This window comes from Physeter macrocephalus, chromosome 11 (assembly GCF_002837175.3).
Source record: "Physeter macrocephalus isolate SW-GA chromosome 11, ASM283717v5, whole genome shotgun sequence".
Classification (NCBI taxonomy): Eukaryota; Metazoa; Chordata; class Mammalia; order Artiodactyla; family Physeteridae; genus Physeter; species Physeter macrocephalus.
The window spans coordinates 52,276,532-52,295,058 of NC_041224.1; the positions used below are offsets into that span (position 1 = coordinate 52,276,532).

The window sequence follows — 18,527 nt, forward strand, 5'->3', positions numbered from 1 at the left end:
AATATTGCTATTGGACACTTGTTGGAAATTGTAAGCTCCTTGAAAAATATGGCTCCATTAGGAGAATCCTGTCAAGAGACACACAGGCAGCATTTATATTTTTCTATCGATCTTTCTTTTGTGGCATGGCCAGAAGCCCTACCACTGAGTACTTTCAATATTTTTCTGGTTCTCCAACTTCTAGTTGGATTAATCTCTGGAGTATCTTGAAATTTCCTGAAGTTGTCCTCCCATGAAATGGACCACAGGATTAAAAAGGCTAACAGAAAAAACATTTCCAGTCTGGGTTTTAATGCCTCCAGTAATGAACTGGAGGTAGATTATGTACATCTCAGTTATAGGAGGGAAAATATAAAGCACACTTGATTGGCAAATCAAGTGTTCCTGTGAAGCCAGAGCAAAGGCTGATGAATGAACTATTTATATGGATTCTTGCTTTACCTGTTCTCTTTCCCTAAGACTCAGGAAGATCTTGAACCTGAATCAGACTGTTCAAAAGGTATGTTAATGGACTACAAGATTATGATTCCTTCTACATCTTAGTTTTCTTGGTCAATGATAATAATGACGATGACAAAACATGGCATGGCAAGGGTAAAGAATCCAGTTGGGGTGGTAATTAATTTAGTGAAGGCTTCATGTTCTCTCCAAAAGCAAAAACAAAAAACCCCCAAAACATAAAACCCAAACTGACTGAACCCAAAATAAACTGACAAAGACGTTCCTGAATTAACTTGAGGTGCTAATTACACCATTTGATTTTATCCACATTGCATGATCCAAAAGAGATGACTGCTTATGCTAAATATGTCTATAAAGAAAAGTGCATTGAGGGTGGGAGAGGGAAAGGAAAGATGAACCCAAGAGTTGAAAGTCCAAGGAGACTTGGTGGTAATCTCCCTTTTATAGGTTGGTAAATTCAAGGGCACTGTTTGGGACTGTAATGTAAACAGGAACTTTCGTCTCTGTGGAGAGGTACAAGCTCGGGACCCCAAAGGTCCCTGTTTGCTCCAGCAACGTCCCACGGAATAAATGCGATTCATGTTTTCTTGGCAAAGAAGAACTGTTGAATGTAGGTAACCACGAGGCCCCTGAAATGCTTGTCTAAAGTCTCTGGCCACATTAGAAATTATTTTAACTCTGACTTTATGTGTTTTAGAAAATAAATACAAAGAAAAAGCTCAGCCTTTTGATCAGAGTTATGATTTCTTAAGGAATATTTGCATCACAGCAGATTTAAGTGTACAAAGGAGGCTGGCTGGGATTCTTGTAGCTACAGCACTCAGTGTGCCTCATACGAATTTTATACACAAGTTTTACATACAGGAAGATCTTACTGCCTAGTAGATGGTTGTGAAGGTTCCCTCTCCTTCCAGCCTCACAGCCACTGCCAAAATAGCGTCACGTATGCCTGATCTTTAGGCCTAAAGGTGGCAAAGGGTGCGATAAGACTTAAATAGGGAATAGCGCAGCTGAGGGCTGGAAGGGAGCAGCCTCGGTGAAGACACAATGTTCCTAAATTGCCTGCTTTTTGGCTGACAGATGCTCCCAGCTGGCTGGTGTGCAAGTCTGTAACTTGCAAAGCAGGCTGGAAAGATGGTTTTGCTTGCCAAAACCAAAGCAAAGTAGGAAGCTAGCAGACAGAGCTAAGAGATTTGGTGCATTTTGCTGACTGGTTTTAATCCCCTGCCTACTTCGGGAAATCAAACTGGGCCCAGGAAGTCTTGTTTGATTATTTTAGTTCCTTCCGTCCGTTTGAATAGTAGAGGCCTGGGTTATGGAGTAAGGCTCCAGTTGCCTCAACAGCCCGCTTCCAATTCACCTTTATACAAAACTTCCCTGGTTTCATCAAAATGATTTGACAAGTGGTTTTCAGAATGTGCTCCCTGGATCAGGTAACAGGGGCTGAAACAGGATTTTCATCCTTATCTGGTATGTGACACCATCACTCTATAATACTCCAGCCTGGTGATTTCCATCCAGCCTGTGCCTGAATGCTTCCAGGGACAAGGTGCTCCTTACATCCTAGGGTAGTTCATCTTTGGCCCACTGGAATGTTCTTTTGTTTACTGGTGCCAAAATCTACCCCCCGGCAGAGTTCACTCACTTGTCTTGAAGTTGGCCCTAGTGATATGCCTGGTGACTCCACAGGACCCAGCAAACCCCCTTCCTACACTGATAACTCTGAATATCTACACAGAGTTCCAGGAAGCTTTACTTCCTCCAACTAAAAAGCCTTGGTTTCTTTTCTTCCCCTCTTCATTTTCTGTTATAGAAAGGCAGAGAGGGTCTCATTTTAAAGCCCTGAAGATTTGTCCTCATAACCAAACATCTGCATCTCATAGAATGCTGGGATGGTATTCTTTATGTATCTAACGACTCTTTGAGCTGTTGTGTTTACGCAACTTCAGGCACAGACATAAATAGAAACCCCCATTATTCCTCAACCATCCCAGAAAGCAAAAAAGGTCACAGAGTGATCAGATCTCAGGGTGGAAGGGGACCCCTCTTCTGATGTTTCCAAGATAAGGCCTCTCTGGAGAATGAGGTGTGTGGGATCAACTTGCCTGTACTCTTAGAGGGCCTCACAGCCTTGGGGCTGGGTGACAACACACGTGGGTGGAAAACCGACCTTGAGAATCATGCGTGGATGGCCCCCCAAATCCTTGAGCCTTGGTGTGGCTGGTGGAGATGGGGGTCGTGAGTTTCACCCATGGGAGGTGGGACTCTTACCCTGCAGCACCCTGGTCTGGGACCCTGAGGAAATCCAAGCTCTCCGGCGTCTGTGACACTCGGTCTGAGCCAACGGACTGTTGTCGCGGTAAGGGTGGGCGAGCCATAGAAGGGCACAGGCTCTTCTGAGTTGACCTCTGGTTTCCAGCAGCGTGGGGATGCGGCACAAACTGGTTTTTAATGACTCCATTCTGATGATAGCCTACAAAGTGGGAAAGAGGAGAAAATAAAGCAGAAAATTTCTGATCCTATGCTAAAGGCTCTCCAAATTTTTTTCTGCCCGTTAGCCAAGAGTGAGTTACTTAGCTTTGCCAGGCCTCAGTTTCCCCTTCTGAAACAAGGGAGGGCATAATTGCTCATATTTTGCGAGGAAGAGAGCCTAAGACATTGTATACTGCCCGGCCAGTGCCTGGAACATAGCAGACGCTCATGCATGCTTGTTGATCCTGTCTTTAGAACCACCAGATGTTCAGGGGTTTTGAAGCCAATGGTCAAAGAAAGGTAAGCCTGCAACTAGTTGGGAGGCACATTCTTGGGTCTAAGGAGAATGATGACGTTGTGATTCAAGAGGGCTGGCAGGCAGCTGTTTAAACAGCTGGACATCCATTTTCAAGGGGTCAGTCCGGGGTGTCCTCTGCAGGAGCCTGCTGTGGGAGGTGAAGGGAGCACTCCACACAGGCAGGGGAGATGTGGCCGTTGGTTGGATTAATCTGGAGAGAGCAAGCTGTCTTAGCCACACTGTTCCTGGTCAAGATCTCATTATCTGGTAAGTAACAGACTCTGGTGCTGGGCTACAAACCGTGCGCCTTGGATGAAAGCGGCACTGTTCATTCCAAGCTATGTATGAAGAGGCCCTTATCTCTTCTCCCACTGACAGATTTGGGGAAGAGTGAAGGGGAACAAGGCTCCCCAAGGCACGCTTTTGGTGAACCCACCATAAAGCAAACCTCTTCCATCCGAATTAAGAGAAGAACTCTTTGGTACCAGTGGGATGACCCTTAGTTTATAAGGCGACTCGGGGTTCAGGTTTGGCTCTGCCTCTGATAGCTGTGTTGACCTTGAGCGAGCTACTTGACCTTTCAGAGTGTCAATTTTTTCATGAAAGAAACAAGGAGCTTGGTGAGACCCCACCTGCTGCCAAGGACGGCAGAAGGGCATCCAGAGTGGGACGTGTTCTAGGGCCATGATACTCAAAAGGGGTCCCATAGATGGACTGCTCCGTGCCACTCATGACCCACCCACCATCAATAAGCTCAGAAATTAAGAGCAAGCATTTAGAAACGTTCACAGCAGTTTCACAGACATATCTCATGTCTGTTGAATCTAATAAGAAATTTTGGCTTATATTTTGAATGCTTTTAAAATTCCATTCTTCTAGTAACTTTTATTATATCTTACAAAAGTATAGTTTGTGATGGATTAAAAATTAAGTAAAAAAAACCCATAAAAACCCAAAACAAAACAAAACAAAACCCCAAGCCCTTGATCCTTCACCATAGATAGTATGAGAAGTACTGATGTAAGGGATTGGGGTCCAATTGCCTCATTTTATTGGTGAAGAAACTGTCACATACAGAGGTTGGGAGCTGTGCTCAAGGTCAGGTATTTGGTCTGAGCCGACTGTGGCCAACACAGCTGAGGCAAATGAGCTTTCCAGGTGGTCTGGCCAGGATTTTGCACGGGCGGCTGGCGCATAAGTAGTAACAAAATACTACACTGGTTCTCTTAGGTTCTTTTGTGCTTGGATTTTCTTCAAGGATAAAGGCAGAGGGGAGGAAAGACAGCTGGGCCAGGCAGGATGGGGACTCCAAAAGAGATGAGAATTAGTTTCTCACTGACAGGCATGGTTGTCCATACTTTAGCATGCAACTGTGAGATTCCAGAGCAGGAGACAAAAGAAATGCTTTTTACTGCTTATTTTGGACACTGCTACAAATAAATTCCCTTGTCTGGGATGACATGAGTCAAGTGTGGTCCCAAGATGACCCTTTTCAGATCTACAATCCTAAACTTATTAACATCAAACATTCTGGGGGCAGTTTCTTATTAACTGAATTGTGAGTGATGGAAAAACATTTTGTGAGTTTTGAGAGTACTCTTCCAATACTAAACAGATTTTTTTAAGGGCAAAACCTCTTATATTTATTTGGCTTTGGATTTTGACTTGCATGCTATATTTTTTTAAAAAATGAGAAAAATGAAACATAAGATCTAAAAATTTTTCTGAATCAATTTTGTATTCTCTCAGATATTACTTTATTTCTTGGAGCAGTTCTCCTAGACTCTATCTGATTAAGAATAGACTTTCTGGGCTTCCCTGGTGGTGCAGTGGTTAAGAATCTGCCTGCCAATGCAGGGGACACGGGTTCGAGCCCTGGTCTGGGAAGATCCCACAGGCTGTGGAGCAACTAAGCCTGTGAGCCACAACCACTGAGCCTGCGCGTCTGGAGCCTGTGCTCTGCTACAAGAGAGGCCGTGATAGTGAGAGGCCCGCGCACCGCGACGAAGAGTGGCCCCCGCTCGCCACAAGTAGAGAAAGCCCTCGCACAGAAACGAAGACCCAACACAGCCAAAAATAAATAAATAAATTTATTAAAAAAAAAAAAGAATAGACTTTCTATTTATTCACTCAGCTGTTAACTAGTTGCAAAGTATTGTCATGGTATTTGGCTGGAGCTGAGTAGTGGTGGGGTTATACCTTGCAAACTCCAATTTCCATAGAGGCAGTGTCCCTACAACTTAAAAGCTGACGACCTTCTGGTTGTCATGGACAAGGAGCTCTATTTCCTCTTACTGATGTACAAAGCCTTTCCTAAGGGAGGTAACATTGCCAGGTAAGGAAATGCAAATCTCTGACTCAGCCACAGTGCACTCTCACTAGCTCATACATACCTTCCCTGGATTTTGGGGTCACAGGTAGGGCCATTGTGTTGGGAGGAGTACATCTGGCACTGAAATGGCTCACGACTGGCTAATATGTGGGCACTTATTGGCTAACGCATTTCTTCCTCAAGGTATTTTACACATCTGGGTCTAGTCTATGGCGCATGCTTAGCTTACCTGGTGGCGGAGGGGCAGCTCTCATTGGGTAGTTGGCGTTGTGAGTCCCACTGGAATAACCTCTGCTTTGAATGGTGTTCCTTCGGGTAGGACCTGAAATAAACCAGCAAGACAAAGTTAAAATCGGTGCTACTGGCTGGTTTTATGGCTCCCAGTGGTTTTTTGCTTATGGAAAACTTTTGAGAAGTTTGGAACGCAGGTCTCCGTCAGATCTGCAGGAGGCTGGTTGCAGTGGAGACGGCTGTTTGAGGGAAGAATCGTCCTGGCAGCTATTGGATGGGAGGGGCTGGAGGACATGTGATGGAGGGAGGGATATGAAATGTCAGAGCCAATAGCTTTACAAAGAGGTATTATTAATAAGCTTACAAAGGGGTTTCTATTGTCGTAGATTTTGCAAAGAGACAGAGGAGACATCTGAATGTTCGCACTCATGTTCTGACCACAGCACCACAGAAGCCGAGGCTGTGTTTGCTGCACATCATGGTCACAGGCGTGAAAGGACACCACAGTTCCAGCACCTCTGCTTTAGTCCAGAGCCTTTCTTGCCAGAGTTTGCGTTCTACAGTCTTCGAAGTAAACACAGAGACCCTGAAGGGTAGAAGCAGACTGATACCCTGGACACGGACGTGCAAGTGTTAGAAAACAAGCAGGGCCAAATGGAGCTTCATGTGGGCCAGAATTAGGGCTGGGGCGGCAGGGCCACTGGGGGCCAGAGGAGATCTCTGCAGAGACTATGTGTTGGAAAGGAACACAGTAAACAAGGTCTCGAGTGGGACATGAAGGAGCTTCAGGACATGAAGCTGATTAAACCAGCTGGAAGAGGGGTGCAGAGGGAATTCCTAGTAAAGAGAAGAGCGGGAAGTGATAAGGCATGACAGCATAACGCAGAGGAGCTGGGTCTCAGGTCCTGGGGCAAAGGGGAGGAGGCCAGGTTAGGGTGTCCCCCTTCCTGCCCCCTTTTCCCCATGAAGATATAATAAAACACTGTATTAGACAACGTTTCACTTTGAGGCCTGCTGAGCATTGCTCATACACATCTTGCTGGTTACCTGCAGCTCTCCTTTGCCGTGCTCTGTGCCCTGGGTTCTGAGCCCAATGGAGTGCTAGGCCTCTGCATTCCAGTTGGGTTTGGTCAGTGGGAGGCACTGGCAGGAGACTGGGGTGCCAGAGGAGAGAGGGGCTGGGGTATCCCTTCCTTTTTTTCCCCAAATTGAAGTATAGTTGATTTATAGTTTCTGGTGTACAGCAAAGTGACTCTGATATATATATTCTTTTTCAGATTCTTTTCTGGGGTGTCCTCTACCTATACCCTTAGCAGTAATAGTGGTATCCTGCTGTTCTTTGCCCGAGTCCCAACTTTGTTCCCTTAACCCTGCCAACACCCCTGCAAAGAGTCCTTTTATGTAAAAGTCTCTTAAAAAAATCCCGCCTAAATGTGCTGTCTTCTGCAAATACCAACTGATGCACAGATACATGCCAACATTTTCTGAGTGGCTATTTCTCTGTACTGTATTAGTGAGTTATATAGTACGTGCCAATGTGTGCCTTGTAGACAGATGTCATAAAGGCCTATTTTATACCTGTCATACTCTTTTTTTTTTTTTTTGGCCGTGTGGCTTGCGGGATCTTAGTTCCCCAACCAGGGATCGAACCCAGGCCCCGGCAGTGAAAGCACCAAGTCCTAACCACTGAACCACCAGGGAATTCCCGACCTGGCATACTCTTCATTGACCGTACACATGGGCTGCATTCTGTAAAGATATCTACATTATATGAGTACATAGCATATGTAATTACTCTATACTGTGCCCTATAAATAAAATTTTATAAATCTCATTTATAAATAGAAAAAGAATCAAAGGCCAGTAAAGAAGTCAGACTGTGCTGTGAGTTACTGCATGGATGTTTTCTAATGAAGCAACTGACAGTGAAGGAGGGTGGTATTAAATGTGATGCACAGTAACAGAGCAAAACCTTGTAGGGAGCTGGTAAACATGGTCAGTTTCTTTCAAATTGACAGAAAAGGGCTTCCCTGGTGGTGCAGAGGTTAAGAATCTGCCTGCCAATGCAGGGGACACGGGTTCGAGCCCTGGTCCGGGAAGATCCCACATGCCGCGGAGCAACTAAGCCCGTGTGCCACAACTACTGAGCCCGCGTGCTACAACTACTGAAGCCCACGCGCCTAGACCCTGTGCTCCACAACTAGAGAAGCCACCGCAGTGAGAAGCCCGCGCACCATAACAAAGAGTAGCCCCCGCTCGCCGCCATTAGAGAAAGCCTGCGTGCAGCAACGAAGACCCAATGCAGCCAAAAATAAATAAATAAATTTATTTTAAAAATTAAAAATAAATAAAATTGACAGAAAGGATGAGGTTTGTATTGTTGACAAGATCGGACTGGAAAAGGGCTGGGAAATGTAAAGCCAGCAAACTGATTTGTTTTAAACACAGTTCATGCTGTAATGCCAGGAATACTACACATAACTACAAAATCATTCAGAAGGGTTTAACCTGCCCCTTTGCCTTAATGTTGGTTTAGTCTGAAATGTTTCAAACTGAAGCAAACCCCAGCCACAGGAAGCAGTCAAAGTACTGGTTCTTTGCCCTGCAGATCTGTGCAGTGTGATGAGCGTCTGGTAGGAAAAGAGTTTGGCTCAGGGCAGGGTGAGGGAGGGCCAGGCGGGAAGCCCAGAAGCCTAGCAGTGGTCCCGCCTGTGGGGCCCATGAACACTTACGGGAGTTCTTGGGCAGCCCGGGTCCGATGCTGACCTGCAGCACTTTGTTGCTGGGCTTGAGGATGGCCAGGGCACCGAAGCCTTGGTGGAACTGCACTTGCCGGGAGCCCCCTGCACTCCAGGGACCCCAGTTCTCCTTTTTCAACTTGAGTTCAAGCCTGCGACAAGCATATTTGTTGGAATCAACAAGTTGGGATGCAGCAGTGAGAAAGTGCGGCTCATAGACCCCAGCATGGCGTTGTGCTGGTGGGCAAACGTGCTATAAAAACAAGGCAAGGCTGGATCATCGGAACCAGCACCGGGCCCGGCAGACAGGCATGACAGTCCGTGGGTGTCCCCGACGGAGGCAGAGCATTTGGGGTCCAGCCCCTGGGAGACACCAGTTGGTGAGGGAGGTACCCCAGTACAGGTGCTCTGTCACTCTGTCAAGTGGATACAGGTGGAACTGCCCCGGGAACAGAAAGAAAGGCCAATCACCAGGCCACACCTGCTGCGGTGTCACTGTGTTTCTCTGTGATTGCCGAGGTCTCTGTTCGTGGAGGACTGAGAGATGCCAGACACAGAGAGTTCATATCTTCTTTGCACAGAATGTGGCTACTATTTAAGTTCTATTCCTCCACCCTCACCCCCACCCCAGGGAGGAAAAAGACAACATTTCCCTTCCCAAATAAAAGGGAAGTTTACTCACAACTGCAGAACTCCTCAGCCAGTTTTTATTTTCCACATTGCCTATATGCCTACATAATGCAATTTCATATTTTGTTTTTTTTACCTTATATTTTTTTCATGTTGTAAGACAGAAGAATCATAATCGCAAGTAGCCACCTATTCTATTGAGTGGCTTGGCTATATTCTTCCTTTTTTTGAGTTATTCCTTTTTCACAAATTCCCAGAGAAAAATAATTGCCCCCGGTACTCATGGCCAAATTGTTCTTTGGAAAAGCTGTAATGAATTCATTCTGTTTCCAGTATCTATTTCACTGTAACCACAGCAGCATGAGTTATGGTAAGGTCCCCTCCTTATGGGATTAAGGCTTTACTTTGGCCTATTCCTTGTGAGTAGGAAGAGTGGAGGATATCCCCATTGTATAGATGGGGAAATTATGAAGGAAAAAAAAGCTAAATAACTCACTCAGCAAACATGAGATTAGAAGTTCAACAGTCTGCCAGTGTCTGGTCCACGAGACAATGTTGTTAAAGCAAATGAAGGTGAGAACCCAGACACAAGACACCAGCCATCCACAGCCCCCAAGTCTCCAAATGCCCCAGCAACACGCTGTATTATGCATTGATCTTGGGAACTTAAGCTCCACTCCAATCACTTTCTTCTGCTTCAGCCTTACACTACTTCTGCCTGCTCTGCTAAATAAAATATTCTTTTACTGGTAATATACAAAACCTGCCTTTTCCTGGCCTCACGTTGGTGACCTTTGTTCAAAGGATAAGATACACCATCCAATGAAGTCATTATCTCACAGAAATGCAAAAGTGACGTTTTCAAAGCCTGTAGCACCCATCCAGACTGTCTTCTGCAGGCTCTAAGAGTCCATGGGGGAAGCCAAGGCACTCAGGGCTCCTCAGAGCCACCCAAGCCAGTCAGACCCCATCTCCCCACCCCATAGGCCTCCCCTCCTCTCAGCCTGGAACTCAACAGTGAGATCAAGGCTCCAGACCCCAACTTACGTGTTGCTAAATTTCAGAGGTAGTTGCTTCTGGGTTTTTTCCTCATAACGCTTTGCTAAGAGGCTCAAGAACTCAGTTTTAAAGACGGATTCAAGCAAACTGTCATATTCTTGCTCATGAAGAATAAAAAGGTCATCCTGCATAGTACTGCAAAGAGATTGGAAAGACTTAATGAAAGTTGTAGTTTTGTTTATTCCATGATTTTTTCCACTCCTTTTTCAATCCTGTAAAATAGCACTAAATTTCTACCGTCTTTCTCTCTGTAATAACTGAAAATCTTTAAAACCCAGCACAATGAAGTACAAAAATAAAGTCACTAAAATCTGCTTTTAAAAGAAGTTTATAGCCCACGAAAAGCATAAGTGAAATATTCTCTCACATGACTTTGAAAATCAGGAATTTAAGGACAATTTGTCTGTATAAAAAAAAAAAAGTTTGTTTTCAAACATCCCTACATCACAACCATGCTACCTGCACTAAAATTTGTTGTGATGAAGACCCTGACAACCAGCGGCTTAATCTCTGTCACTCAAGAGCGTGTGTAAAAGCAATTCAGGGCCAACGTGACAGTTCTACAGTGCCTGGGAGCCAGGCGTCTACTCCTCCTCTTTACAGGTACGACCAGGAAGTTGTACAAGTCATTTCTGCTCACGCCCCATTGGCCAGCACTGTGTCACGTGGTTACACCTAGGTGAAGGGAGCCTGGGAAATGTAGTCTCTGGGTGGGCTGCCAGCTATTTACATGGAAAGGAGAGAATGGGCATTACAGGATAGCTCACAATCTCCACTATACCTCCTTGTTCACGAACTTTTCCAAACTTGGAATTGGAATCTTTGCTTAAAGTGGGAGAATAATATACCTCAGAAGGTGTGGCCGCAAAGCTCCTATCATCTGCCTGTTTCTAGGCAGGTGAAAAGTCTGGAATTGTCTTAATCACTTCAGTGACAGCAATTCAAAACTCCAAAAGGCACTTGTGTAAAAGCTGCTCACAACAGCTCTGCCAAGTCATTTGGAATTAAAGAAATAAAGCCCCAGCATCCTAGCACAGGTCTAAGAAGACCTCTGCTTTAGGAAGGAGGGTGTACAATGGGGAAGAGGCAGAAAAGAAGCACCACTTTTTGGTGTGTGTGGTGGAGAGAAACTCCCATTTCAGCTGCCTGACTCATGTCTGGGCATGTCTGTTTGCCTGGCTGTACTTTAGGCGGGACAGTGATTATTCAACAGGGTTATTAAATGAGTCCAACACAGGAAACCTTGAGTAGTTTAATGTGCTCAGATGTATTAGAAGTTTCATGATCATAAAGAAATAAAGCAAGCAGGCCAAAACATCAAGGTCAATTATCAGCATGAGTCTGGAAATGAGAAGAGGCTGTTTGGATACTTTGACTTCAACCATCAAATTCAAAAACCCCTCCCTTTGGTGACCCGAGTCAGAGAGTTAGGAAATCATCTTTACCCAGGCCAGAGTTTCAACTCACTCCCCTCTCCTCAGCCCAGGTTCCTAGATCTGAAAACAAAGCTTTTACATTTTTTTTTCCCTAAAAAAATCAGACTTATGTTTGGACTTCACCCCCGTCTTATTCATATGCTCAACCTGCAATTCCTTAGAGATGACTGGCATAGAAGGCCGTGTTGAAAGATGCTTTCCTAGTCCCTGGTTTGGCTGACTACTGGTTCTTTATCCTCTCGCCTTTGTGGCTTACTGTGGTACTGCTAACAACACTAGAAAATCTTGTTTCACTCCCTTAACCAAGATCTTCTTCACAAAAATATTAGTTACAAAACCCTGGGTAAACGCTTTTTTTTTTTTTAAAGCTGAAAAGGCAGTTTCAGGTAGGACGGCCCCTGCCTTTATTTCAGCCTTTAAAAAAATGTTTCCTGCTTATGAAATAGATGCTCCTTTTAGTAAACTGAAAACTACAAAGTTTAAAAAAAAGAAGAAAATAAACCTTATCCAGAATTCTACAACCCAGAGAAACAAGTGGCACCAGCTGGGGATGCTACATTAATCTCTCTGAGAAAGTGCAGATACACGTGGTGTCAGGCCTCAGCACGGGCCTCCTGGGAGAAGCTTCACCCAACCCCAGGGGAAAGGCTCACTGCCATCTTTTGTGTCCCAGGAGTATCCTGGATAACAGTCTCTCAACACTTGTAAGCTGTGTGCCCCATGTTTACTCAGGGCCCTGGCTCCTCCTTCCAGGATGGGATGGAGCTCCTTAAGGCAGGGACTGTGTCTTGTTCACCTTCAGATCCAGAGCTGAACACAAGGTAGGTGATCAGTCCAAAAACATAGAGAAATTCCAGGTTTCCAAAAGCTCAAAAGCCACAGCAAGGCAAGGAATGCGTCAGGTCAGCTGAACAAGCAGTGAAGCAGCCTGTTCTTCTTGCCAGAGGTTTAGGGAAATCAGGCAATGAAACAGTCTAGGCAAGAATGTCGTGCCCAGGGCACCTGGAGCCTCTAAAGCCCCCTCTTCCAGGCTGATTTCCCCAGTATGTACAAGTACTGGAAAATCTACCGAACCAGACAGGCAGCCCCACAGCTTTTGGTCTTAGGTCTCTGGGGGTCAGCTGTCAGGATGAGGAGGACTGGAAGCTTCATCAGAGAGAACCCCACATAGGAGATTTTATAATTCCAATCTCATCACGTACGACAGGAAGGCAAAGAACATGGGCTATTAAAGTTCACGGCCACCCTGCCAGCAAATTGAGTTTTTCAAGTAAGAAAGAGGCCAGGTCAGTATATGGTTCTTGGATAAGAAGCAGCTCTTGAAGGATCCTTCAAAAATTCATTCTGGGCCTTCTGTCAGCAGAATCCCCAAAGCCTTGGAAATCCGATGTCTCACCTGCATATCAGTGGGTCACTTCCTGATCGTCTTACCACGTCTTCAACGAAGGCAGAAATGCACGTGTCAGTGTTTTGGTCTAACTTTTATTTAGATAAGGATTTTCCTGGCCCTTTGAGTAACTGTAGTCTTTGTAGCTCTCTGAGCTATTGGGTCTAATCTATTTTTTTTCTTGTAAGTTAAAACAACATTTTTCTTAAAATTTCAATTATAATTCAACTAGATATATTACCATTTATAAAAAGGTAAAGACTTCTTGGGCTTTCCTGGTGGCACAGTGGTTGGGAGTCCGCCTGCCAATGCAGGGGACATGGGTTCGAGCCCTGGTCCAGGAAGATCCCACATGCCGTGGAGCAACCAAGCCCGTGCGCCACAACTACTGAGCCCGTGCACATACAGCCTGCTCTCTGCAACAAGAGAAGCCACTGCAATGAGAAGCCCACGCACCGCAACGAAGAGTAGCCCCTGCTCTCCTCAACTACAGAAAGTCCGCACGTAGCAATGAAGGCCCAATGCAGCCAAAAAAGAAAAACAAACCAAAAAACCAAAAAGGTAAAGACTTCTAAAAATATGATGTCTATTGAAGGATTAGGAAAAACTTTTTATTATGAAAAATTTCAAATATCTAAAAAAGCAGAATAGCAGAATGAACTTCCACATGTCAGGAGGTTTCAACAATGATCAAGCCACAGACAATCAAACTTATCCACAGTCTCATTCCCCCCACTTCCATATACCAGCTAGGTTACTTTAGAGCAGAGTATAAATATTATATTATTTTATCCTTAAATATTTTAGTCTGTATCTCTAAAAGATAAAGCTTCCTTAAATAAAAATAACCACAATACCATTATCACATAAAGAAATGAACAGTAAATCCTTCATATCAAATAGTTATGTTCACATTTCCCCAAATTGTCCCGTAATTTTTTTTGTATGGTTGGTTTGTTTGAATAGGGAGCTATGAGCCAATTTGGCTTTCCCAGTAGTTCCAAGAGTTAGGGACGGGCTGAAAGATGAGGCTTGTAGGACACTTTGATAGTCTGAACTAGAAGAATCCATTAGGTGGTCATTCCAGCCAACAGTCAAGAAGTAAGCCTCCTAAAGTGTTCAAAACACGTTACAACTTTCTTCCCGAAGAGCTAGACAACTGTTAAAATTTTTCTCTATGCCGACACTGAAATACATTGAGAACACACACACACACACTCACACACATACACACACAAACACACACACATTCTCCTGGTACCACAATCCATTTCTACTCTGGATTCCATTTCACTACTCAATCCATTTCACACTCCATGACCCATGTGGTTGCATTCCGAACTTGGTTTAGATTACTAGCCTAACCCAACGGCTGAAGGAAATGCGGGAACGGTATTAATCTTCGCAAGTTGGGGCTCAGTAACTGTAACATGCAGATATAACAAGTTTAAATGACTCAGGCTCCTTTTTCCCCCTAGATCCAGAACAAATTTCAGGCTAAGTACCTCATTTTATTACATCCTTTAACAAGGAATGGCCACAAGGAAGCAGATGTCCAGAATACTAAAGAGAAATGCAGAAATACTAAAGAAATACTAGTATTTCTCTTTAGAAATACTAAATAATAGTATTTCTCTTTAGAAATACTAAATAATAGTATTTCTCTTTAGAAATACTAAAGAGAAAGCAGAAAAAGAATCTGATTTTACTAGGAGACACTGTATCCCCAGAGGCTGAGAGAGGAGGAAAAAAAAAAGACAGAAGGAAAAAACTTGAGTGTGAATATCCCAAACCTTGATAAGCCTCAAAGACTTGATCAATAAGATATTAAGTGTCAAAGTGCTTGATACAAATGTAGGCATATGATGATCAAGCACTCCTTGATGGTCTGAAGGCTGCAGACAGACCTGGGCAATAATAATAGAAAGAACAACGATCATTCTCAGAGTAATCAGCACATGTGCCCCAAAGCTGTGACTCCTGGGCTTGTAGCCACGGCTACTGCCAAGTGTGAACAGCACGTTTCAGCTCACCCAGCTTAGCCCAGCTATAGCTGGTCGCCATGCAAGAAAAAAAGAGAAGCTTCCAGTTGGGTTCCTTGGACCAGCAAGGGCAGCCTCAGGGCCCAGCTAGCCAGGAGACTGTGGCCAGCAGGTCGCGGCCCACGAGCTGAATTCTCAGAAAGACCTTTGAGGAAAACCTGACAGCGCCTAGAGCGTTTCCGTGAAATCCATGGCACTGAGACCCACCTGCGGTGGGGCTGCAAAAGGCTGCTGATGGACTCATCTGCTTAGTTCTACCACATCCTGAACTGAAGGGTTTTAAACTCTTAACCTCACTGCACTGCCTGGCTCTTTATCAGGAAAATTGGGAACAGAAAGAATCAGAAACCACAGTGACACAGGCAAGAATGGACACAACTTAAAATCTGCTCTGGATTATCACACTGGAGCCAGGATTTCTAGCCTGGTAAATCAGATAGATGCCTGAGCACACAAAACCCCTGCTTTTTCCTAAGAGCAGCAGTTTTGTCTTCTGTGTGGAATAAGAGTTCCAAATTCCAGGAAGACATGTTCGCAAGTAACCAGAACATGTCTGCTTTTAATGCAATGGCAGCCCGAAGCTTGCCCTGAGAGAGGCAGTGGTAGCCTCAGAAGGGCCAGGAACGTGACTCAAGGAGGAAGCTACTGGGCTCAAAGGGGCCTTTCTTCCTCTTTTCTTAGCCTTCTGTGGACTGAGAGGATTTCCTCTCATCAGAGGGAACTTAGTCTGGGAGTTACTAGCAGGGGACTTAGGGAAGTATCAGCATGCATAGAAGCCCCTCTAAAAGCAAGCCATAGTGCTGACAGAAACAGCAAGGACTCCTACCTGTGAACTTGGAGTTGAAGGGAGCATTTGGCAATGACTCCAGGGCTATAGATTATGGAGACCAATTTGTACTCCCCGCTGGGTATTAATAGGCATAAAGGGCTTCAAGGAGTCCAAAGAAACTTCCTACCTAGGACAGTCAGAGGTCGCAGCAAACTAAAAAGCAGTACTGATGACCTACTGTCCACCTGTGCTTGGGCCTGTCCACCTGTGCTTGGGCCTGTCCACCTGTGCTTGGGCCCGTCCACCTGTGCTTGGGCTTTTCTTGGTGAAACAGGTTAGGTCTTCAACAGGGGCGAGGTGGGCTTGGGGGCAGGGCTCGGAACATTGGCCCTACTTCAATAACAGCAATTGTGCTGGTTGTTTCACATACTATATTTATTTCTCAAATTTTATGGGAACAAAGGATCTGGGTATCCCTTGATCAGAGGAGCAGGTCAGAAGGCAAATTTTTCCCGTCATCCTGGGACTCCCTGAGAGCCATGAAGATGAGCTCTTCTTTGGGAAGAAGAGGAAACTGGGTTCGCTTCATCATGATTTTTACAACTGGGGAGGCTGACTGGGCCTTTCTCTAGGCTGTGTTTGGAACAGCGGTTGGTGATGTTGAGGAGAGACAGGGCTCCCCTGCCCCCAGCCCTGGCCACTCACCTGAGGGACACAGACAAGATCCTCTCCATCTCGATTCTCCGCTTCAGCACCTCCTTCACAAGGCCTTTGTCTGGACCCTGCTTGACCTTTTCTCGTCCAATTAAGTACAGGCATTTCGGAGTAAGAAGCAAGTCTCGCTTTACGCTCTGTAAGGAGAGGTGTTTTAAAAAATGTCAGAGTGACAATAGTCCATACAAAGGGCATTTGTGACCAGGTGAAGGGACGCTGCTTTAGGTAGTGAATTTTCACTACCATCAGATGGCCATTCCATTTATCATCTAAGTCCCTCGAGAGCAAAAGGGGACACTGTTCATGATTCTTAGGTTGACATAAGTAAAATTGCTGATACTTGACTCTCTTTGACTTACAAAAATGGCAGACCATCAGGACAACACCTAAGGTATCAGGGCAAACCAACACATAGGACGACCCTAACAATGACCTGCTACAGAATGTTTCTCTCTCAGGGATCCGTGCATATATAAACTTTGTGACCCCATGAAATTTTTACTTTTTAAAATTGATAAATTTTCATTTCAATGACAATCCTTAAAAAATCGAATATAAACATACTTTATTATACTCAAACACTACTTAGAGACTTAAGCACTCATGTTTGCATTCAAATCTGCCACCAGAGCAGCTGGTACCATACTTGGGTTGTAAGGAATGATTTGGTTTTGGCAAAACAACATCATCCTTCTTGTGAAATTAATATTGTTAGTTATTTCATTATTTTTTTCCTGATCAAAAAAACAAACAAGAACCAACACACATAAAAAGCTCTTAATGGGCCCATAAGCTATTGTGGCTTCATATTTCACTATTAGGGTCAAGATTTTATCAGGCAAAAGAAAATGTCTAAGGAAAGAGGTTAAAAAAAAAAAAAAAATTCAGCTGGCCCCCAGTGGCTCTGTGAAAGCCCTGCATAGTCATTTGCTCAGGGAAAATGGGTAAGAACACTTCACTTTATATTCTGAATCTTTTGATCCAATGAGTCTACTATCAATTTATTCTAAAAGCATCAGTAGACAAATGCACAAAGACATGTGAAAGGATGCTCACTGCATCCTTTTATTTACGATGGTTTAAAACAAAAAAAAAAGCCCACTGAGAACAGATTAATGAGAAACTGGTTAAAAATATAGTGAAGCAACTGTTGAATGGGATACTGTGCAGCTAAACAAAATAATTTATATTGACATATCTATTAATATGGAAAGTTCTCCCTGGCATATTTTAAGAGCTAAACAACCTAGGACATAAACCAGCATGTAAGGTAGATCTCAGTTTTGTAAAAGTAAATATACAAATGTATGCCTGCAAAAAAAGTTCTAAAGGATACACACAAAATGTTAACAGTGATTGTTTCTGGGTACAGGTGGCTACTTTTCTTTTGGCTTATCTGCATTTTCTAAATTTGTCTACGACGAGCATGTTCTGTTTTGGTAATGAGAAAAGCAAAATTACGAGTTATTTTTAAAACTAAGGAATCTGTTTGGTGACTCTCAGAGGTGGGCAGTCAGTGTGTACCTTGAACCTCCTGTCATACTTGGTCACCGTGTCTGCAAAATCAATCTTCTCTCTCTTGCCCACAAACTGCTGGAGTTCCGGGTGCTCTTCCATCCCTATGTAGTCCCCGATGAAGTTCCTATTAATACTGTTTCTCCTTCTCTCCTTCTTGTTCAACAGGAGGTCAGAGGCTGCAATTCCCAAAAGGGCAGAGAAGGGAGAAGGATCAGTCCCCGAGGAGAGGGAGGAAAATGCTCAGTGTGGAAAGACACAGAGAAACTCTAAACGAATGCAAGGTTTTAACACACGACATTATACGCAAAGTAAAATGAACTTGTAATTCGTCTAAGTTCAAAAGTATTCTTAGGGCTTCCCTGGTGGCGCAGTGGTTGAGAGTCCGCCTGCCGATGCAGGGGACACGGGTTCGTGCCCCGGTCCGGGAAGATCCCACATG

The 18,527-nt window shown here is 44.4% G+C and overlaps 1 protein-coding gene across 4 annotated transcripts in view; it reads right to left on the minus strand.

Moving 5' to 3' along the window:
• MYO1E (myosin IE) overlaps positions 1 to 18,527 on the minus strand; it is a 206,416-nt gene that overhangs the window by 15,617 nt on the left and 172,272 nt on the right. For 3 of the 4 annotated variants that reach the window (XM_007128512.4, XM_055087997.1, XM_055087998.1), the window contains 6 exons: positions 18,095 to 18,264; positions 16,562 to 16,707; positions 10,211 to 10,357; positions 8,528 to 8,685; positions 5,794 to 5,886; positions 2,734 to 2,935 (listed from right to left, as the gene is read on the minus strand). In XM_007128512.4, the coding sequence (XP_007128574.1) occupies positions 2,734 to 2,935; positions 5,794 to 5,886; positions 8,528 to 8,685; positions 10,211 to 10,357; positions 16,562 to 16,707; positions 18,095 to 18,264 (916 nt within the window). Of the gene's footprint in view, positions 1 to 2,733; positions 2,936 to 5,793; positions 5,887 to 8,527; positions 8,686 to 10,210; positions 10,358 to 16,561; positions 16,708 to 18,094; positions 18,265 to 18,527 lie in introns of those variants that run through there. The other variant, XM_028496517.2, reaches the window with a different exon arrangement.